Source organism: Sceloporus undulatus, chromosome 4 (assembly GCF_019175285.1).
Source record: "Sceloporus undulatus isolate JIND9_A2432 ecotype Alabama chromosome 4, SceUnd_v1.1, whole genome shotgun sequence".
Lineage (NCBI taxonomy): Eukaryota > Metazoa > Chordata > Lepidosauria > Squamata > Phrynosomatidae > Sceloporus > Sceloporus undulatus.
This window is the reverse complement of record NC_056525.1, coordinates 119,251,792-119,274,992: the sequence shown is the minus strand read 5'-3', so window position 1 is coordinate 119,274,992 and position 23,201 is coordinate 119,251,792. Positions and strand designations below refer to the sequence as shown.

At 39.4% G+C, this 23,201-nt stretch overlaps 1 protein-coding gene across 1 annotated transcript in view; it reads left to right on the top strand.

Moving 5' to 3' along the window:
• HMCN1 (hemicentin 1) overlaps positions 1 to 23,201 on the top strand; it is a 275,643-nt gene that overhangs the window by 135,290 nt on the left and 117,152 nt on the right. Inside the window, 9 exon segments of the mRNA XM_042463441.1 lie at positions 1,350 to 1,622; positions 2,704 to 2,799; positions 3,892 to 4,086; positions 4,265 to 4,395; positions 5,747 to 5,894; positions 6,666 to 6,792; positions 10,923 to 11,077; positions 21,040 to 21,318; positions 22,607 to 22,888. Coding sequence (XP_042319375.1) covers positions 1,350 to 1,622; positions 2,704 to 2,799; positions 3,892 to 4,086; positions 4,265 to 4,395; positions 5,747 to 5,894; positions 6,666 to 6,792; positions 10,923 to 11,077; positions 21,040 to 21,318; positions 22,607 to 22,888 — 1,686 coding nt within the window.

Genomic DNA, 23,201 nt, shown 5'->3' with positions numbered 1-23,201 from the left:
ATTGCTAGTGTGTAGGTAATGACATTTATACTCAAAATCATGTCCTGGGACAGTATTCTTGGAATAAATACACTACCTCATTGATAAATGGTTTTCCGGGGGGAGAAGAATGGTTGGGAGATTGAGAAAATGATCAGACATTTGGCATGAACATCCCAAACAAAGGAAAACTCATTCTACTGGGGAACTACAGTGTATGCACAGCTACCTCAGGTAAGAAATCCATCATCATCCTCAATAGGTGATGCCCCCAGAGCGGCTGGAAGCCATGCAGAAAGGTCAGTCTTGGATTACCTCAGCCTGAAACAGACAGGCAAGAAAGAGCAGTGTCCAGCCACTCTGGGGGTGGGGTGTGCAGAAGATGCAGGCCCCCAGAGTGGTTGGAAGCCGTGCGGAAAGCATGACTGTTCAGGTAAAGCCAGCCAGAAAAGGAGCATAGAAAGTCCACTCTTTGCCAGCATCCCATTCAGGACAACGGTGGTGGTCCGGATCAGGACTGGGCCATGCGATTGCTGCAGCTCCATGTCGATTGGGTGGCAACCGGGGCTGGAGCGACCTCAGGCTGCTACAAGCTGCTGGTTTGCATGACCTTCTTATTGGGTTGGGTGCTCTTGTTTCCCCCTGGCTAGGAGCCTCTTCGGCTACCCACTCCAGCATCCCTTTTGATATTAAATTGATATGAAATATGAGAGGGGTGATGAGACCCCAGCAGCCCATTGTAGGAAAAATTCCAGGAAGAACAGATCTGGACAAATTAATTCTGTAATTATCAGATAATGACGCAGTTGTCCCATTTTGACTGGCAAGGTTTACCAATCGGGTGATTGAGTCTGATATTAAAATTATAGCCTGATATGTTTTTGAGGAACCAAATTTTATATACGTTTATGTTCTGGCACTTTTATATTTTCACTGTTTTAATATATTGCTTAATTTATTGTATATGAATATGATGTGCTCTAATACTATGGACATTTTTATCATGTTTTATTGTATGGTATGATAGTATTTGTTTTGTCATTATGGCTTTGTGATTAGCTAACGTAATAAAATTAAATTGTTACTGTTATAAAATGGCAGCTTTCACATAGATTAACATGGTGGACAGGTAATAAGATTGGTAGATCTCTGTCAGTCCTACTGCCCAAGCTGAAATCTATAGCTTTACATGATTTAGTCATACAAATGGTGCACAGATAGAATTGTTAAGATGCCCTTCTATTTGTTTTGATTTTTTTATACATTGGGAAAGTAGCAGTCTTTGAAATATGCCAAGGTCTTGGTTGATCACATTTTACTGAATTAACTGCTAAACAGTGTTTAAGCATTAATTAATTTGCTTTGCTTAGTTCCTCCAAAGATACAACGTGGGCCTCGAGTGATTAAAGCCAAAGTTGGCCACAGAGTTGATCTACCTTGCAATGCTCAAGGGATCCCACCTCCGGTGATCACTTGGTTTAAAGATCAGAATCCTGTTTTAATAGACAACAGACAGCATGCTCTTGCTCCAGATGGAGTACTGAGCATCATCAAAGTCCAGCTTTCAGATTCTGGAATCTACAGATGCAGAGCAAGTAACATTGCCGGCCATGATGAAGCTGAAATAATGATCCATGTTCAAGGTAATTACAGCTTGGCAATGCAAAAGATTAGTAGAAAGATTGATCACTCTTTGTATATGTATGTAGGGGGATCTTGAAGCACCTTTGAGACTAACTTAAAGAAGTTGGCAAAATGAGCTTTTGTAGACTTTAGCCTAGTTCCTTGGATGGTTTTGGTGGAGTGGAAGCCATGGACAGACATATGTATGCCATAGGTATGTGAGAATGTCATTTCAAATTCAAAATCCTTTGTGTATGGAATAGCAAGTTCAGTTTTAACAATGGTCATTTGTGGACAAAGATATAGCCATTGGGTAACTCTTTGCTTTTTAAATAAGGGGACATTAGTTTCATTACAGTGAAGAGGTGTTTGAATAATTATGACTTTTTTTCAATTTAACTTGTAATAGGTTATGATAAGAATAAAGATGGAAACCCCACTATACATTTGGGGATGACAAAACATCACACACACACACACACATCAGGCATCTGATATCAACATTCAATGTTTGCTTGCAATCCAGAAAAGCTGTATTTGTGTGTATGGGAGGGCAGAGAGACCCCACTAATGGCCATGTTAAAACAAATTGATAATATATCAACAAAATTAATAAGCGTGGGGTAGGGATTTATAATAAACTGTAATGAATTCATCATTTTTGTAGGATGCCAGATGCCCTTGTATCTTGTTCAAGCCCTTCAATTTGAACGCTCCATTTTCAGTGTTAATGTGGTGATAAAGAGCATATGCATCCAGTACATAAATAATTAGGTTGTTGCATGCTTTCATTTGTCATTATAAATAAGTAAGTAGTAAGGGTTTAACCATCTTGTTTGTATCGCACTGGGCCATGTTTGAGGGTATCCGGAAGTTGATATAGCCCAGTAGATGGCAGTGTTGCTTCTTTACTGGGAAGGTGTATTTCAAGTGTCAGGTAACAGATGACTGTACACCAGGGTTGGCAGTGCTGAACATAATAACATGTAAACCTATATTTATAAGCACATGCCAGGGAACTGTGATTGACGTGGACTGAATTCTGTCTGTTGTGTTTTCTATTGAGAGAATGTGTATTTTCTGTTTTTTCTTTCATTTTAGAACCTCCTTCTGTTGGTGCACTTGATCCTCCATACAACAGTCCCTTTCAGGAAAGAGTGGCAAACCAGAGAATTGCATTACCCTGCCCAGTCAAAGGTGTGTAAATTATTTACTACTGTCTGTTTCGTCTTTTGAGTGCACCACACTGACATCTTCTTAGTCTGTGTTATGGTGAATCCATATTGGATGAGAAGCTTTTCATAAAACTTGGAATTGTAGGAGAGAAACAGTGCATCTCTATACATTGCTTTTCAAGGGAAATTCCCAGTGAATGTAGTGGTTGTTGTTGTTGTTGTGCCCCTTCAAGAAGTTTCCAATTTATGGCAACACTCAGGCCATAAATCTGCTAAGGCTGGGGAAAAAAGCAAAAGAAACTGATAGCTTATTTCTCTGTATTTTTGTCGTTTTGTCTCTGGAAAGAAAATGACTTTCTTTTATAAGCTAGCAGAAAAAGTATGGGTAGGTCTGTCAACACCCAGTTTGTCATGGGAAACAAATTAGATGTAGAAAGATGATGGTGACCTTTGGGGAAATGCTGCCTTTAGGAATGAGAAGCTCAGCCTTCCAGGTTCTTCCATTGTGGATCCTGTCTCCCGAACACTTATAGGAATCTTCATTTGAACTTGTGAAAACTAACCCATACAGATGATCCAAGTGTACCTAGATTTTGCCTTTGCTTTTGTGCTTGCTGCCCAGTCTTTTCTGTGAGAACCTCTAAATTTGAAGCAATATTCTGGTCTTCAAGCTGGCAGGCTTCCTGTAAGGTGCATTTTCCTAGGAATGTGGCTGCTTCTTTTTTGTATCAAGACCACATGTTCTGAGCAGCAGAGAACTAGAAAGCTTGCACAAGCAGTTGAACTTGTCACAGTTTGCTACAATTTTAGCTGGAGCACAAATCAGTAATAATGATTAATTTAGTCCTGCGTTCTGAGGATTAAATTACTTGCTTTGCCTCATGGACATTGCTCTTTCTAGTGGAGTAGAAGCAGATTCAACAAAATTAATACTTTTTGAAGTTTACATGTGCACTCTGCAATGCCTTGTTTCTATTGTTTTTGGAGGTTTGTGGCTTGGGAGTATGGTCTATGTTGCATGGAAGACTCCCAAAGAATGCATTTTTAAATCAATCTTTGCTTTTGAATTTAAAATTCAGAGGCAGTACTTAGAAATCTTTGTCATTCTCTGTAGGTACCCCAAAGCCTGTTATAAAATGGTTGCACAATAACAGGGAGCTAACTGGGAATGAACCTGGTATTTCAATCTTGGAAGATGGCGCACTGCTGGTCCTTTCCTCAGTCACGCCCTACAACAATGGAGAATATGTCTGCATTGCAGTCAATGAAGCTGGAAGCACAGAAAGAACTTACAGTCTGAAGGTTCATGGTAAACTAACATTACTTAATTAGTTTCATATATATGTATATATATTTATGGAAAAAAACAAGCACCCTTATTGTGTGTGAAAGTTTGATAATAAAAATGATTACTTAAAAAAAAAGCCAATCTGAGCATCTAAATGTGTGGGTTTACATAAATATTTATATAATTGGTTTGATTTTAGTTCCACCTGAAATCAGAGATCAGGACAAAGTGACAAATGCATCAGTGACCATTAATCAGCCCATAAGTCTCTTCTGTGAAGTATCTGGCAATCCTTTCCCCATCATTACTTGGTACAAACATGATATTCAGGTATGTATAACTGCGGTCAATTGTTCTGCAAAATTCAAAGAAGGTACTGTGAATGTTTTTTTGTTAGTTGCTCCTTTTGGGGAAGTACTTGACAATTAGATTCAGTTAGAGGTAAACTGTGCATTTCCAACATTTAAGCACTGTTACTGGTAGATTACCATCTAGTTTAGAGATTATGATTTTGTTTATGCTATGCAATGTCTTGCACGAAGTTTAACAACGTTGAGATGCTTTTATTATTCTTTCAAGGACCCATACTCTTATTATGCCTACAACTAGGTCCTTTCTAGCCTTGCTTTTATGGCTGTAGGCTCTGAAACAAGACTCCAAAGCTTAGATGAGTTCATCTTGATAGTTATTTGGAAGACAAGGTTGATGTCAAAGGGTTAAAGTCAGCACACTGGGAAAATGCTTAGATGTGTGTGTGTGTCTGTGACCATGAGCATCCAGCACTGGGAAGGACAAGGCTGATCATACACAACTGATGCTCATAGGCTCAAGGACACTCTGGTGCCTGCGTGCACTAAACCTGGATGATGAAATATGTGTCTGGATTGCACAGGAGGACAATTTAGAGTGTGGGACAGGAAGTGATTGAGTTTGGTCCGCATGGTCTGAAGGCTATATAAACTCAAGGGCTTCCAGTAATTGCTTGTGGGTTGTAGTAGGAGTTGGTATTCGTGTGATCTGTATTATAGCGCTGGTGATTTGGATAGCACTCTGTAAATAAAGATAGCACTTCGGGAGACTTGGCTTGTCTGGTTGTTAATCAGCTGAAGCCTGGCACCGGTTGCTGAGAGTCCCCAGAGATTCCTGCATTCCTTCAGTTCCTGGAAGACATCCAGTTGCTGTCATCTCTACTGAGGGCTGTGAACCACGTTTCTGAATTTGCCAGTTATACTCTGCTATATGCTAGCATTGGCTATATGGCTCAGATGAGTTGCTGACAGCTCAAGCCTGTGAAGATGTGGGCTCTAATTACAATCTCATCTATTCATGGGAATCTCACATGAGTGCAGAATTTCATATCTAATACTGAAATCCTGGGAATTATCTGTAAGTGTTGGAAGGATTGATACAGTTCTGAACTACATTCAGTAGTGTTTTAGGAAGAATTTGCCTCACCAAATTTAGAGGGTCATAGCAAACATTTCACAGGTTGTAACATAATTAGCCTTTGATAGTATTATTAAATATAGAGTGTGCTCTGCATTACAGAGTTTCTAACTTGCAGGAATCCTTTGTAAATAAGATTAGCTTAATTCAGCAAAGGAAACAGAGTGTGTGAGTTGTGCAGTTCAGCTGCTGTATTTGGCGGATGTTGACTTAGTTATTCTTGGTTCTTCTTCAGGTTGTGGAGAGCAGCACTCTACAAATTCTGAACAATGGAAAGCTTCTCAAGCTTCTTAAAGCTTCCACTGATGACGCTGGCCAGTATTCATGTAAAGCTACCAATATAGCTGGGAGCTCAGAGAAATTCTTCACTGTAGATGTGCAAGGTTGGTCTCGATGATGATGGTACAGACTTTTCAAATATTTTATAAGTCTACTGTGAGGGACATTTATTAATATAGTTGCATCATTTTTGGACAGGATTCAGTCCCATCTGGAAGGGCAAAGGAACACGGAGAGTTGTTCTTATGAATGGTACACTCTGTCTAAAACCTTTGGCCCAGGAGAACAAAACTGATTACTCTGAATACCAGAACTATCTGGATTTTCTTTTTATAGCTGTAAATCCAGAAATGCATGAGATTAATAACACTGACTGATAGTCATGAAATTTTTGAGATAATTTCAGGTCTCTTATATTAACAATGCTTCCTGAAGTCCTGTAAAAATAGCTCAGTATTATTATCCTTAAACTGCAGATATGGACAATAAAGTCAGAGTGTCTTGTTTAAGGCCACTTTTAATGAGTTCATGCCTGGATGAAACTTTGAACATGATTTTTTCTAGTTCAGTTCCTTAACCACTATGTATAGTTTCACAGGAGAAACAACTGCTAAACAATATCCCATTGCAAATGATTCTAACCTGCACCATTCAAGTATATTTTCTATAAGTAAAATGGACACATACAGCAGTGTTTTCAGCAACAAATTCCTGCTACAATGGAACATATTCAGACGTACATTTACAAATTACACGAAAGCAAAACAGATTAGCTCTAATTCCTCATTTTTTCTGCTGTAAGAGTTGTATGAATTTTATTTAGGCATGTTGTTTCTATTTGTTGATTGATGCCCCATGCTTTCTTTTTCACCTAGTCCCACCCAGTATAGAAGAAGCTGATACACCAAGTGAAGCCTCAGTCATTCTGAACCAAGAAACCACTTTAGAATGCCAAGTCAGTGGCTCTCCTTTTCCCACTATTCAGTGGTTCAAAGATGGCAAGTAAGTGCTGCTGCGCTTGTTGGAAATATGCATGTATACACACATGCACATGCACTAGATAGAAAAGAACAGTGAGGCCCCATACAGACAGGCCAAAATAAAGCTGCTTTGGGTCACTTTGGAGGTATGTTGTTTAAATGATGCATGCCTACTAAGAGTCCGGAAGCCATGCCAAAGCTGCACTCCAGTCCTTAGGACTGGGTCATGGCTTTGGTGTGGCTTCCGGACTTTTAGTATGATGCTTCATTTAAACAGCATACCTCCAAAGTGACCCAAAGCAGCTTTGTTTTGGCCTGTCTGTATGGGGCCTGAGAGACTATTCTGTTCCTCTCTCGCTACCTGTTGATACAATAAAATGGCAGTACAGTTACAGCTTTTTGTAAAGTCCATATGAAGGATGGATTTAAGTGAGAAAGAGAGGTTCAAGGACTGCAAATCTCAGAGCTAGAGATGAAAAGACTATTCAACATATGTTTTCAACAATGGTCAGAAATGTTTGTTGAATATTGAGAAACTGGTGCAAAGAGTCTTGGACTGACAAGAATCTTTGCAGTTTGAGACTTATTCTATGTGAAATTTGCATATGGTTGTTTGGCACAGGCAATGGCATTTTCTGCATAGAAAACAGAATTTTCTGCATCAAAATTTATATTTCAATGCAGAAATATTAACTCCTGCAGTTTTCTTGTCAGGAAATGCTTAAGTTGGGAATTTGCATAAAATCTTCACACGGTTTATTTGCATAGAAAACAGCATTCACAAATTGTTATTTCTATGCTGAAATGTTATTTTCCATGCAGAAAATGTTATTTGTGCAGAAAATGCTATTTTCTCTACAAAATAGCCATTTGCACATTTCACGCAGAATAAGTCCCCAATTGCAATAATCTTCAAAAACTCTATGGTTTTTAAAGCTTTCTTGCAGTCAGAAGAAAATTTCTGAAATACCTTTTTACCTTTGCAAAGAAACTTAGGCCTGTTACAGACTGCCAAAATAAAGCTGCTTTGTGTCTCTTTGGAGGTATGCTATTTAAATGATGCATGCATCCTAAGAATCTGGAAGCTGCACCAAAAGCTGCACTCCGGTGCTTAGGAATGGAGTGTGGCTTTGGCGCAACCTCCGGACTCTTAGGACCCATGCATCATTTAAATAGCATACCTCCAAAGAGGCCTGAAGCAGCTTTATTTTGGCAGTCTGTAACAGGCCTTAGTGAAGAATTACATCCCTATTCAAAACCTCATTGGTTTTCATGATTCTGGCATCCTTTACATCAATGCAGAAGCACCACCTTCTAACTGAGATTTTGATGAAAGCCATCCTCCTATTTCTGTAATTGCAGGAAAGTGGTTCATTATTTTCCCTATGTTTGAATATAAGGCTGTTTGAATATCTTGTTCTGTCTGTACTCAGTCTGTCAAGTGTATGCCTTAGGCTGTATTTCTGATATATCATTTAAGTCATTATGGCATTTAGAAGTGCAACTTGATATTGCCATCAGGTATGTGAGTGCTTTTTCTTGTGATATTTGTAGTGCACTTCGAATTTTTATTGTTGTGTTCCTTCAAGTTGACTCTGACTTATCGAAATCTTGTCACAGGGTTTCCCCTGCAAGATTAGTTGAGAGCTTTGCCATTGTCTCCCTCTAAAGCTGAGAGAATGTGACTTGCTCATGGACATCTGTTGGATTTCCATGACTAAAGAGGGATTTGAACCTTATAGTCTCAGAGTCCTAGTCAATTACTCCAGCAATACTGCCACGCTGGCAGTACCAAGTGGGCAGTGTCAGATTCAGCACAGGGAGAAAGTGGGCATTTTGCAAACCAAGTATGATTCCATGATTTTAAGGTAAGCCATGAATGCATTCAAATGAACAAGACTCCAAAACACACTGCAGGAATAATCCAGTTTTAGACCACTTTAACTGTCCTGACTCACTGCTAGGGAATCCTGGCACTTGTAGTTTGTTGCCGCATCAGAGTGCTCTGTCTGACAGAGAAGGCTAAATGTCTTACAAAACTACAGTTTCCAGAATTCCCTAGCACTGAGCCAGGGCAGTTAAAGTGGTCTCAAAGTGTATTATTTCTGCAGTATGTTTTCAACCAAAGTGAATTAAACAGAACTTTTGTAAAGTCAAGCTCTAATGAAGTGTGGAGTGTTACACCACAGCATGTGATTTCATTAGAGCAAAGTGTACAGGAGGATCTGGATATGGGTCAAGCCTACAATTTCCTTTGTTAGACAGAAACCATAAGTGTATGCAACATTTTACAGATGGAGAGAGGTACATTCCAGCACAGTATACCACAGACTAAGAGTTTGTGCCTCTGAACTGCTCATCTTCCAGGAAAAGCCCATTAAGAGGATAAAATTTGGCAGTACAAATGTTACTTGGACAACAAAAATGAGTATACAGATATTCTTGGACAAATAGCATTAGCATTTAGTAATGCAGAATAGTATCCAAGCAAAGTTCACATTTTAATAGAAAACCTGTGTTTTAAATCTGTGTGGTGAGAAATCTACCGGTAGCTATTGCCTCCTGTTTTATGTTTATTGGATATTTTAAGAACATTTTGGGCTGATTTTTATAGACTTTTGCATTGTAAAACATCTTTGTAATGGAATAAATTGTGTAAACCTGTTTGATCAAATATACAACAAATTTAAACTGTTCTGAAACTAGCTTTAGCTTTGAATAAAGTGGCTGTGAACAAATTCTGCATAAACTGAGCAAAGCAGCTCTGGAGACTATACTGTGATAATACTGAGAATTCTTTCCAGCATTAGAACTGTATTTCCACACTTCCTTGGTTTGTGGGAGCCGTGATAATTAAGTAGATTTAATTATCAAAACCATGATAACTAAGTAGATAATTAAGTAGGTATCTTTTATGTCTAGCTGTTGAAATAAGATATTCTTAATGAATTTTATCTTTGTGATTCAAATATGGACCAACTTGATCTGCAGTTCCCAAGCTTACATAAATTAACTACACATCAACTTTCTTCCCTCCCCCCCAGCATGTTCCCATGTCTAGAAATGAATATTTTAAGATGAACTAGATTTAGAGATGGGTACAGCATGCCTGTGCCATATGAAGGCTTACCATAGGCGGACTCAATGTCATGCGGATGGCAAGCCCTGGAAGAATGAATGGCATGCACACAGGGAGGTGCCCCCCCATTAAAACAAACAGGGCTCAGTCTTATGCATTGTATGCCATATGCAGGAGTGTGTGTGTCCAGAACAGGTCCCCCATGTATAGGAAGGGCCACTGTATTTTGAGACGATATGTATATTTTTGTGTGTGTTTGAATGAGAATTCCCTTGTGAATTTTAAAGGATAAATTTGTCAAACAATAGAATAATGGGGCAGAACAAACCTCATATACATATGTGATGCATGTTGGATCAAAACTACTTCACCCAACTCATTAGCTACAGCAGTTATATGGGAATGAACTATAAGAATAATGCACGACTCCTTTCAGGGGTCAGGAACTGGATGATAGTTTAATGGCGGTCAGTATGGTCTATGTACAACTGTAAACGTTGTCTATTTTGTACTTGATGGTGGAAGGTCAGTTTTAGTGGCAGAAAAAAATAATTTCAGCAGATGGTTTTGGATTTACTTGTTTGTCTCTGACAAGTGCTCCTTTTTGCTCAGGACAAAGTAACTTTGGATGAAAAGTCACAAAAGCAAAACATCAAAACAACTATTGTCTTTTTCTTGTTGTACGTGTTACTAGATAATATATCATTTAAAGTCAGTAGGCTAACTGACCTTCAGAAGTTATTTTTTCCTCTCTTTCCCCCTGGTTGCTCTCTGTGACAGTCATTGGAATGAGGTTTGGGGGGTGACCATGAAGATGTTATGAGAAGGAGGAATTGCAGCCTCCCTCTCTTCCACTTGATTGTGCAGTTCCTCCAGCAGACGTCCACTATTGTGCCCTGCCCGATCTTGGTGAAATAGTAGGAATGGTGTGTACAGCAATACAGTGAAAACTTTGCATATTTATTGAGACATAAATCCTCAGATTCTGTGTGGTGTGTATGTGTGCGTGCTGGGGGGGGGGGACAGCCAAAGATCACAAATACAGTGGGTTATGGTTATTATTTTTTCTGCAGACCCCTCTTCTTAGGAGACCCCAATATTGAGATATTGGACAAAGGACAGATCCTGCACATTAAGAGTACCCGGAGAATCGACAAAGGGCGCTATCAGTGCAGTGCCGCCAATGCTGTTGGTAAACAGCTTAAGGAACACAGACTCATTGTCCACGGTAAGTATGTAGACTACAAATACCTTAGTAAGTATATACAAATCTCCTGGACATGTTCAATAATAACATGGGCATGTCTTGGTATGCAAACGTTGAGCCTGAGATTCCCCCCTCCTTTTCTTTCCATTCCTTGCTAAAGAGGGGTAATGGTATTGTAGTTGCTGGTATTTGGTGCATTAAACTTATGGCCATCCCAGTTAACCCAGAACTTGCACTTTCAGTCTCAGTGCAAAAAGTTTCCCTGTTCTCTTGACGTAAAATGCAATTTTACTATTTTATCATTTATAGTGTTTTTAGTTACGAGTATAATAAATACCACAGGCCCACTAAAGGAGAAATTTAAAAACCTGAAATGCAATTAGATAACAATAGAAATATCCACACAGCATAACAAACAGTCAGTAAAAATGTTTCCATCTAAAACAACATGAGCTGAAGGGATGATGTTTGCTCCATGCTAGAATAACGCATAGGCGCTTGCTGCACAAGGATCTCTACTTAGGGCATTATGAGCAGGAATGCCACCATGGCAATGATTCCCCCATGTACAGTATAGATCTACTGCACCACATGTGTTGGAGACATGTGAGAACATCCCCTGAAAAAGATCTCAGGGGAACGTTGACCCAGTCGCTGTAGTCTTGCACCATATACTGAACTCAAGGCAATATTCCATACAGAAGATCTGTGATTGGAGGAACCAGGCATAAATAATGGCTTGGATTAACTTTCCCACAGTCGAAGTTGTATGTAGGGTAGCAAGATCAAGCCTTCCTATCTTGCTCACCAGGCACATCTCTCCTGCTGACTGGATATTCGCTTGTGAGCCTTACGTTTGCACAGGGCCAAAGCATATCAAATCCTGCACCGACAGATCTGAATCATGAGTAGTCCGTTGCTCATGAGATTCAGGCTTTCTTCACACACCTTGTACATCTGTGCCTGAAATTCTGGTGGGTAGAGAAGTAATTCTTCACTAATTATCTTCTTGAAAAAAGCAACTTTAAGCAACTTTAGCAATTTTCTTACTGCTGCAAGAAAGTGTTTGGAAACTGTGTAGTCTGATTCTTCACAACAGGGTTTCTTGACAGCTGAGAAACAATGTTGTTCAGCCATTTAGAATCTTTTCCAATATTCTTCCGAGTCCTACTGATGTTGTCAGTGGACACAGCAAGAAGGGAAGGCTTAGATCATACTTGTCTACTGTATGGGTTTTCTCAGAACTTGGAAATAATTACTTATGGATAAATACAGTTGGTCCTCAGTTTTTGCGGGGGATCTGTCTGGACTCTCCCCATGAGAACAGAGGCTCGCACTTATTCAAGCCCCATAGGTTTCAGTGGGGCACCCCCTTTGTGTGCATGGTCCAGACATGCACGCCATTGCAAATAGCGGAGGCCACCTCTCCACGCATATTCAAGGATCTGAGATCCGCGAGTTAGAAGCGGCGACTGTAATTCTTTTCTCCAGAATTAACATAATTCTGCATTCTATTGTACTCAATAAAGAATAACTTTACTTCTTTTGTGGTATAAGTACTTTTATAGTTATATGGCAATGCGACTTTACTGAATGGTGGAGGATTACAGTAAACTGATTCACATGCTGATTTATGCTACTGCCACTTGTGCTTTTGTGGCTGTTGAGAAGATGACAAAAAGAGTGTGGCAGGAGGGTGTGTTGTGTACCATGGGGCAGCAGCTTGTTGCATTCAGAGTGATTTAAAAGTATATTAAAAGTAATAATTTAGTTAAATTAGGTATAGCTACTTTTTGTCTGACTACGTGAAACTATAATTAATTACTTTTTCAAAGTTACTTTCTAAGCTCATGTATGTCCAAATACAGAAAATTGTCATTTGACTGGGTCAAAAGCAAACAGGTCAGCCTTGTGTGAAAGAGAATTTGGGATGGGGATGGAAAAGAACTTTTGATGAAGTTATTAAAAGTGTGTGATGTCTGATTGATTGCTCCAGTGATTTTTTTTTTAATATAATAAAACAGTTTATGTCAGAAGAAGTTCAGTCTTCATTGGGCTCTTCATCAGGGAGAAGTCTGTTGAACTCAGCGCATTACCTTACTTTTAAAGTTCATGGCAACATAAAGAAGATCTGTAGGCTTTCTCCAACACACAAATTGTGAGCATACCCTGAGGAAGGAAGGCTGGCAGAGGAGAGCAGCAAGAGATTTATGTAGGGTTTATTGTAATTATTGTCTAGCCTTGACAGAAACCAGGCAGAACAACTTGAACCTCATACAATAATTGAGACAGAAGACTTGTGATAAATTGCTTGGATGCTTAAGAGGTCATTAGTGATGCTGCACATCAAGGCTGCTTGGGAGTGGGAGAGAATAAAGACAGACAGGAGGCAGAAAAGGAAATAATCTGTGGTGGGGAAGATTGTGTAATGAAAATTGACCGCATGCTCTAGGGTTTCAAAATTAAAAAAAAATAGGGTATAGGTTTAGATGAGATGATATATTGAGTTACTTTTTCCAGCCTCTTTGTCCCCGAATGCAGACAGTCATTCAGAATGTGGGTGTGAGACCTAGACAAAAAGGTCTGTTAATTGAATATGCTTTTGAGTTGACTACCTTTTTAAGGGGCAGTAGGAGGGAATGAAAGAACTTTATTTGGATATTTGTTTTTAGGTTTTTTTTCTTTGCGTTCACCTCTCTGTCATATTTATTGTTGTTAACTGTGGTCAGGTCAACTTCAGCTTATGGTGAACCTATGAATGAGAGGTATTCAAGTTCCCTTCTTATCAACAGTCCTGCTCAGGTCTTGCAGAATCAGGGCTGTGGCTTCTTTGATTGAGTCTATCCATTTGTAATGAGGTCTTTCTCTTTTCCTACTACCTTCTACCTTGTGTGTGTGTGTGTATGTTGTGTACCTATCATAGGGTTTTCTTGGCGAGATTTTTTCAGAGGACATTTGTTCTTGCCTTTCCCTGAGGCTGAGAGAGCTTCCTTAAAGCCACCCAGTGGGTTTCATGGCTGAGTGGGGAATGAAACACTGAAACCACTATGCCATGCTGGCTTGCTTTCTACCTTAACAAGTATTATTGTTGTTTCTAGTGAGTCATGCCTTCTTCTGATATGTCCAAAGTACAACAGTCTCAGTTTACTCATCTTGGCTTCTAGGGAGTGTTTAGGCTTGATTTGCTCTAGAACACATTTATTTCACTATTCAATTGTCCATAGAACTCTTGGCTTTTCAAATGAGTTAATTTTCTCCATTGGTTTTCTTCACTATCCAGCTTTCAGAACCATACATAGAAACAGGAAGTATGATGACATGGACAATCCTAACTTTAATTTTCAATGATATGTCTTTATACTTGAGGATCATGTCTAGTTCCTTCACAACTGCCATTCCAAGTCCTAGTCTTCTGATTTCTTGAATGCAGTCTCTATTCTGATTAATGAATGCATCAAGAGATGGAAAATCTCGAACTATTTCAATGTCTTCATTGTCTACCTTAAAGTTATGTAAATAATCTGTAGTAATTATCTTTGTTTTCTTAATGTTCAGCTATAAACCTGCCTTTGCACTTTCTTAACTTGACTTTTTCCAGTAATCATTCCAAGTTTTTGTTATTTTCTGCTAGTAATATGATGTCATCTGCATATCTTAAATTGTTGACATTCCTTTCTCTAATTTTCACACCTCTTTCCTCTAAATCTAATCCTGCTTTACATATGATATTTTCAGGGTACAAGTTAAACAGATAGGGTGATATGCATGCTTGCCTGATCCCCTTTGTCAAATGGAAACCATTCTACAGTGGTACCTCGGGATACGAAATACCCAGGTTACGAATTTTTCGGGATACGAAAAAATCCCATAGGGAATTATTGTTTCGGGTTACGAAAGTTTTTTCGGGTTACGAAAAAACTCCGGCGCTATTTTAAATGGAGCCGCGGCAGAGCCGCGGCTTTTTCCCCATTAGCGCCTATGGCATTTCGGCTTACGAAGGCTTTTCGGGTTACGAAAGCGGCCGCGGAACGAATTAAATTCGTAACCCGAGGCACCACTGTATTTCCTGGTGTGTAACCTATTCAGTCCAGGACAATCAAATGATGTGGCACCACCCATTTTCATAATCTACATAATCAATTTTTCATAATCTATGCAATTGCTATAATCTATAAAGCACAGGCTGATTTTCTTTTGAAATTCTTCGGTGTGGTCCATTATCCAGCATCTGTTTGTGATATGATCCCTAGTGCCTCTTCCTTTTCTGGGATGAGCTTGGACATCTGGCATTTTTTGCTCCATATACGGTAAATGTCTTTCTCGTAGATGCTGACTATCATTTTACTTGCATAGGAAATTAAAGCAATAGTCCAGTGATTATTGCCTGGTGTCCCCTTTCTTGAGGATTATAATGAATATTGAGTATTTCCCATCTGTGGGTCATTGTCCTGTTTTCCATATTTATTGACAGATAATAATTACAGCTAGAATAGGTTTCATTTCTGTAGCTTGAAGCATACTCCATTGTTATGCCATCTGTTCCTAGTGATTCAATTCTCCCAAGTGCTCTGAGCACAGCTTCCACTTCACTTTCTAAAATTGGAGGTTCATCTTAAAATGGCTCTTCCTTTAAAAGATCTGTCATTCTGTCATCTCTTTGATATACAGTCTGCCCTTTCTTTATGTGGGGGATCTGTTCCGGACACCCCCGCATAAAGGGAATTCCGCCTATGCTTGAGCCCCATTTAAAGGCGCGCACAGTCTAATTCCCTATGGGACGCACAGCTCCTTCTCCCAAAGCAGCTTTCAGCATATGCTGAAAGCCATGTAAAGCGCACCCGCATATGGTGCGGACACACAGTAATTCATCCATATATTGTTTCCATCATCTTGTTATTTATACTTGGTCTTGTAATGTGTTTGACTGCTGGTTGTGTAGCATTCCCAGTTTTGTTTCATATTTCCCTTTAATTTCTCTGATCTTGTGGAAGAGATTTCTTATTCTTCCTTTTCAGTTGTCCAGTGTCACCCCCCCCCCAACTACTGCTGCCCAGTAGTTGTTTGGTACATTTAATCTGGATCCTTGGCAAAAGCCTGACATGGGAGACCTGTCCAGCAGGACTGCTGTCATCAGCATAGCTTCATGCCTCACAGAAGCATGCAATCCCACCACTGCAGAAAGGTAGTGCCATGGTGAGGTTATATTTAACACAACTTATTCATATGTCATTTTTGAAATTCAGGTGTTATGTTTATATTAATAAATGCTCTTTACAAAGACATGTGTGCCCATATGGGATTACCATGCAAGCAAAATGAGTTCCAAGGGACTGGACATATTATATAAATTGTAAGCACATTATAGCAAATAGAACCACTTACATCTCAGAAAAATGGGTTGAAAAACAAGGATCCCCCCACTCACCATGTGAGCTATACATATGCTGCAGGGCATTATGGACAGCATTTAAACCACTCTCTTCTTCTGTTAGCATGTTGCTCTCAGTCTCACAGGCTCATGTTTTGTGGGCCTCTGGGAGGCCAGTCAATCAAAGAAGATGGGCCTTCTCCAGGCAGATGCTGAAGCCAAGGGCTTCATTCAGGTGCATCTGGGGAACATATAAACAAGGTTCCCATGTTCATCCAGTTTGCATTTGTATTGCCATCCATGTTTCCTCAAATTCAGGGTGGGAATGCTTGCTTAGTGTGTTGTAGCTTGGCATGTTAACAGTTCCATTTTTCAAGGAAGTGTATAAATAAATATGATGAAGATGAATAATCCTTCCTTTTGAGGGTCTCCTCAAAGGACCTTGTGAGTTTAGGCTTCCAGAATCAGGCCAAGCTTAAGGGTCTGGGGCCTGACTCAGTACCTTGTGACATGGAAACTACATAGTGCCTTATGCCCATGTAGATTCCAATCATTCTCTGTGGCTACCTCTTGACTGATCAAGATGACAGGTGAGTTGTCTGATACCCAGTATTAAAGCTGCATGCCAGGCCAAATTGACACACTGTAAAGTTGTACCTATTGTTCTCCAGTTATGTTGCATCTCTTTGTTTAGTTTTCCTGTACTTTTCCCACTATTTCCTGATAGTCCTGGAAAAAAAGAAACAATGCAAACTGTGCTACTACAAATAGTGTATATGATATCCAAGACCTTCTTCTAGTATTTTGTGCTTCTAATATTTTTGCTTCTCATATTTTAAAATGACTTCATCTTACATTTCATTGGTTATGGCTTCCATGCTGTGTAACAGCTCTATTTGGTCAAAATTGCCTGTAGATATTTTAGCATATTGCCCTAATCTGATATTCCCTGCCTTGGAATTTTAAAATGTTTGCATTCTGTGTTGCCAAGTGTGTAGGACTGAGTGTGAGATTTAAATTATTTTGGTCCTGGTTCTCTTTTTGTTCTTATCTTAATCAACTTCCACTTGAACTCTTGCAAGATATTTATCCTTATTTTGTCTGCAGATAAACTGAATGCATACAAGGCGCTCTGGCTTTTATCTAGCACTTTAGGAGGACATGTTCTTTATAATAGTCATAAATACTTTCATGGAATTCAGTGAACAAATATAGGTATGATAGCTCTAGTGAGATGTGACTGATCAGAAAGATGTGAACCACCAGCCCATGAATAATGTTCAAAAAAGTAGCAGGAAAGTAAATCAGTCTTACCATAATTGAAATTATTCCGAGAGTCAGAGACTTCCTATTATAGTGATGCTAAATAGAACATATTTTCAGTGTTCCCTTTTAAAATAGGTTTTCAGAAAGTTCTGATCTCCTTTCATTTATATAGGAGCTACATGAACCTTGTTCAGAGACAGGTTATATCATGTATGAAAGGGGAATGAGCTTTGGGCTTGTGTGCAATCTCTCTCTGCTGCAGTTTTCCTGTGGACATCCTTTACGTATGAACTGACATAATACTAGGTTCCTCTTTACCCACAATCTCTCAGTCTTTTTTTTTTATGGATGACATGGTCAAAGAGGTCTCGAGTTCTTGTTCAAATTGTATGTTCATAATGAGGTCAAGAAGACTGCCCTTCAAATGAAGCCCTTCCATAATGTGTAGAAAAATGTTTGTTTTAAGAGATCTTAAATAAGCAAATAACTGAAAAGAACCTGGTGACCAGGAGGTGTCTTCAAAGCTGTTTTTACCTCCGTACCCTTTAATACGTCTAAAAAGCCATTTAAAATTATGATACCTTGAAAACTCTTGGCAGGTTGTGGATCTCTTGCTTTTGTTTGGAAGCACAGAACATACATGGGTGTGTGTACTTTACCTCCTCCATGAGTGTACAGTGGCAGAGCCTTGCAGAGTCTTTTATAAGCATCTGCAAACGATTAGTTTGCATACATTATTGTTGGCAGGAAAACTGCATATGCTGCTGCCTCCACAGCAAAGGGAATTGTTTTGGATTTCAAGGCATGCTGAAATCAGCAGGGGGTGTTGAAATGATATTTGTGGTTCTCAAAATCACAGGAAAATTATAAGATTCATCTCAAGGCTCTCACTAGTCATTCTGACACCAGTTTTGTTTTGATTTCAGTATTCTGGACTGGCTGACATTGTGGAGGTTTAATGAGGGCTAATGAAGTAAGGGTGTGTGTCTGTGTTTGGGTACATGCACACACATGCACATGTATGCACACATGTGTGCAGACTCACACACACACACACACACACTAATCCCTCCTCTTATTCCTTTTCTTTTCAGTTTACTGCCTGGGCACAGGTAGGACCTCAAGGTTTATGTGTGAGGTTCTCTCTTTTAAATGTGTATATATACTGTCTTCTTCTCCTTCCCCACCATACACATATTAACATGTCTTTCAGAGGGGGTCTTCTTGAATATGACAATCATAGCTATTGTGTTTTTCAGGGAAACATTCAACGTATATTGAAAACAAATCCATATACCTTGTCCCTCTATAAATGGGTATGCCTCTCAGAGATATTGTAAAAGTAGAGGGTTTATAAAGGACTTTAGACCCTGACAGTCTGTAATAGACAACAAATGCTATTTTGAAGTTCCATTGTCTTGAAGCCATGCTTCAACTTTAATCTGTTTGGCAGTCCTTAATGCAGGAAGTATTTTATTATTTCTTTAAGACGCCTTGCTATTCCCCCCTTTAAAAAAAGAATTGCTCAAATTGACTAACAAAATATAAAAATCATAGTAACACGAAAAAGAGTGAGAAAAGCAGAAAGAGGAGATCTAACAGCAGATAAAAATGAAACAACTTCAGAGTGAAATACCTCTTTAAAGCTGAATAAGGATATGTATAAATTCTGCATATTTGACTTTATATTTTCAAGGTGGCATTGTTTAGAGATAACCCAGCCTCTTCAATTATTTGTACAGATATCTGAAAGACAGTATCCCTCTATACAAGCCTGCCGGAATCTTAAGATCCATGGGGAGGGCTTTCTCTCCATCCCACTACCATCACAGCCTTGCTTGGAGAGGGCATGAGGGAGAACCACCCTCCCACTCTCTGGAATGCCCTCCCATCGGAGGCTAGGCTGGTTCTTTCCCACTTCTGCTAGCAGGCAAAGACTTTTTTGTTCAAGTAGGCATTTAATGTGTGATTACTTGCAAAGAAGCTTCTTTTGGGGGGAGTTATAAAATATACAATTTTAAATTAGTGTATGTTTTTAATGATTTTATAGTATTTTAATCTATCATTTTAATAAGATGATTTTAATTGTGTTTTAACATTTTGTTCTTTTAAGCTGGTTGTTTTTTGTGAGCCACTTTGGGTCCCACTTCAGGATATAAGGGGTTATATAAATGAATAAACTAAATAAAATAAAATAGATACAAGCATATAATGGAAACCTCTTCAGCTTGATGAAGAGAAGTTTCCGAGATATCCTGGTGAACAGCACCATGTTTTTCTCATTGTGAGTCATTTTATCTAACTCACCTCATGCATCTGAGGAAGCAGACCAAGGGTGGATACAGACAAACAGAAAGGGGCAGCCAGACGCTGTCCCTTTCTGCCCTGGATGGAGGCTGCAGCAGACAAATGCTGCAGCCTCTGTGAGGCTTAATAAGAACCCATTCCCAGTGGGTTCTTTTTCCATCATGCATGGGGTGCCATTGGTGTGCTTGTGCACAATGATGACATCTGTGTGGTGCTACGCTATTTGGGAGCTGAGCTGCATGGATGCCATCATTGTGTACCCTGTGTAAACAGTGGCATGCCAAGATGGTGCCCGCAGCACATGTTAGGGCTCAGGAGAGCGAAGCGTCCACATGCTTCTGAGCCCTACTTTTGGCCCCAGGCCGGTGCAAACCACCAGTCTGTACTGGGCCCAAGTCTACAAAAGCTTATGCTACAACATCTTTCACATAGTTGGTCTCAAATATCCCTTGGCAATTAGGGGGTGATTTATATTATTTTGAAACTGTTTTTCTCAACAACAATGTATGACTTTATTTTGTTTTGCTTTTGTAGTAGGGAGACAATCATAACTCAATGCGGGGCATTTTAAAATCCAGATTGTTAAAAGAAAAGAGTCCTCTTTATCAGTGGTCCTCAAAATGTGGGTTGGGACTCCTTGGGTAAGCAAGAGAGTTGTGCAAGGAGGTGCAGAATATGGAGGTCCTGACTTCCCCTCATTTTTCTGTTCTAGAGGGAAAGGGAAAGGCAAAGAGGATGCTTGGAGCCTGTGTTGGGGGGGAATGGGGAGAAGAAGGAGGAGGAGAGCTATTTCCGTATAAGATGTTAAAATAGAAATATACATGAATGTGTGAATAAAATATGCACACTGAACAAACAAAATATTTTTATTCATATACTGTGTCAAGTGGAGGAGGGGATAATGTCCAGATTTAGATGTAAAGGGGGTCCCAAGGGAGAAAAAATTGAGAACCACTGACCTAGACTTTTAAAGCTTTTTGTATTTGCCTTCTTTGTACCTTGGTTTACAGTTTTTTTCTCTGTTTTGCTTTGCTGCTAACAGTCCCACCAGCAATTAAAGGAGGAAATATTACCACAGAGGTGTCAACTTTGCTAAACAGTATGATAAAGCTAGAGTGTGAGACAAGGGGAATCCCATCTCCTGCAATAACGTGGTATAAAGATGGGCACATCATTATTTCTAACCCGCAAGCCCTTTATCTGGAAAGGGGACAATTTCTCCAGATTCCTCGAGCTCAAGCCTCTGATTCTGCTAAGTACACCTGCCAGGCCACCAACGTAGCTGGGACTGCTGAAAAAGTATTCCAAGTGGATGTCTATGGTAAGAAGAGATGAGCTATAATATAATCATAGACTGTCTGCCTAGCTGTGGTTATTATTTAAACATGTGTGTTCATAAAGGTGGAGTCTATTGTGCACAACTTGACAACTTCTAGACCTGATGACAACAACTCCTGCTTCTTCTTGGCTTAAATCCACTCTTTAGCATCTTATGGCCTGATTTGGCAGGCATTCACCTGTTTCAAGGATGAACCCAATTCATATTAAGTTGAGCAGAAATGTTATCAAATGTAACTTGAGCACGAGAGAGAGAGAGAACTGAACCTTCCCCTCATCCTCCTTGCAATTTTCTTTGAGTGAAAAATCACCCTGATTTTTTTTAATTTTTAGATAATTGGCAACATTTCTATCTTTTGTATTTCTGTTCCCCACTCCCTCCTGAACTCAGTTGGCAGATGTAAGCAAGAATCCTTTCAACTGATGAAGTTGGCTCAGTAAAAAAAAAAAAGCCAAATAAAACATGTTAGTCTTTAAGGTGCCACTGGACACTTCTCCACCGCCATTTTCCTCCTAGCGGGGAATCACTTTGAGCCCCACGAAGCATCAGTGAGAAGCATGGCTGCAGGTTCAGCTCCATCTCCCCACTTCTACTTTGTGTTTCAAATCCTACTTTCCCAACCTTTTAGGAATTTGGGAAGAAAATAATTCTTACTCATGACTCTTCAATAATTTCCATCTCCACAATCAGTATTGTTCATGTCTAGATTGGCAATAAACATTATCTATTGGCATCACTGAGAACACATTCAACATTATGCACTTACTGGGCAGTCTAATTTTATTTTGCTAGTGATGAAATCCACCTAGATCAGTCTTGTTTTTTTCTTCTTCTTCCCTTTTGTAAGCACGTTTTACTACTGAGAAACAAATTTTACCAATAAGCAAATTTTATCAGGGAGAACCACTGTTTATGGTTATGGGGCTACCTAGCCAGAAAATAGTGTTCATTGAGGAAATGGGTGCTTCCAGATAGAAGGCTCCTTGTGCTACAAATGGTTAAATGTTATGCCATTATTCCATTTTTATTGAAATAAAATAGTCTGGAGAAGCAGGAGAAAACAAGGACAGTTGCAAATGAACAATGCCATCTAGACCCCTGCAAAAATTCTGTTCATGAGGCAAGACAATTGTACAATGAATGTTGGCCTGGAAAATTCCCTGAGGGCTGAATTAAGTAAAAAGAAATCATATTAATTAAGTTTCATAATACCTTTTTTTGGCTTGGAAAAAAACAACCCTCTCTTCTTCTCTCTTCATTTTCTTTCCAGTTCCTCCAGTTATTGAGGGGGACTCTGAAACAATCCAAAACAAACAAGTGGTTGCTGGCAGTTCGCTGGTGCTGGAGTGTAATGCAGCTGGCAACCCACCTCCTTTACTGACCTGGCTAAAGGATGGAGTGCCTGTGAAAGCAAGCGACAACCTCCACATTGTGTTTGGTGGAAGGAAGCTGGAGATCCTGAACATCGGAGAGGCTGACCATGGGCAGTATGTATGTGTGGCCACGAGCATAGCAGGAGAGAAGGAAATCAAATATGATGTGGAAATCCTAGGTGTGTGGGAAAGAAATTCAGCTTTTATGATTTAAGCCTGTTACCAAAAATTGTATTTTCACAAAGAAGAGTGAGAATATTTTATACTCTACCTAATGTCTCTGACCTCAAACCATATTAAGTTTATAAGAAACTATTCCTGGCATATACTCTCTCTAATTAGCTTGGAATGTATTGTTATGGATTGAATCGATCTGCAGGATTGTAGGGTTACAGGGATTGTTTTGCCCATTTGACGTATAGTGAGAGTGGGCTGTGAAAACTGAAAATCTGCAGGTTTAAGATTTAGCTGGAAAATTCTTTTAAGATGTCA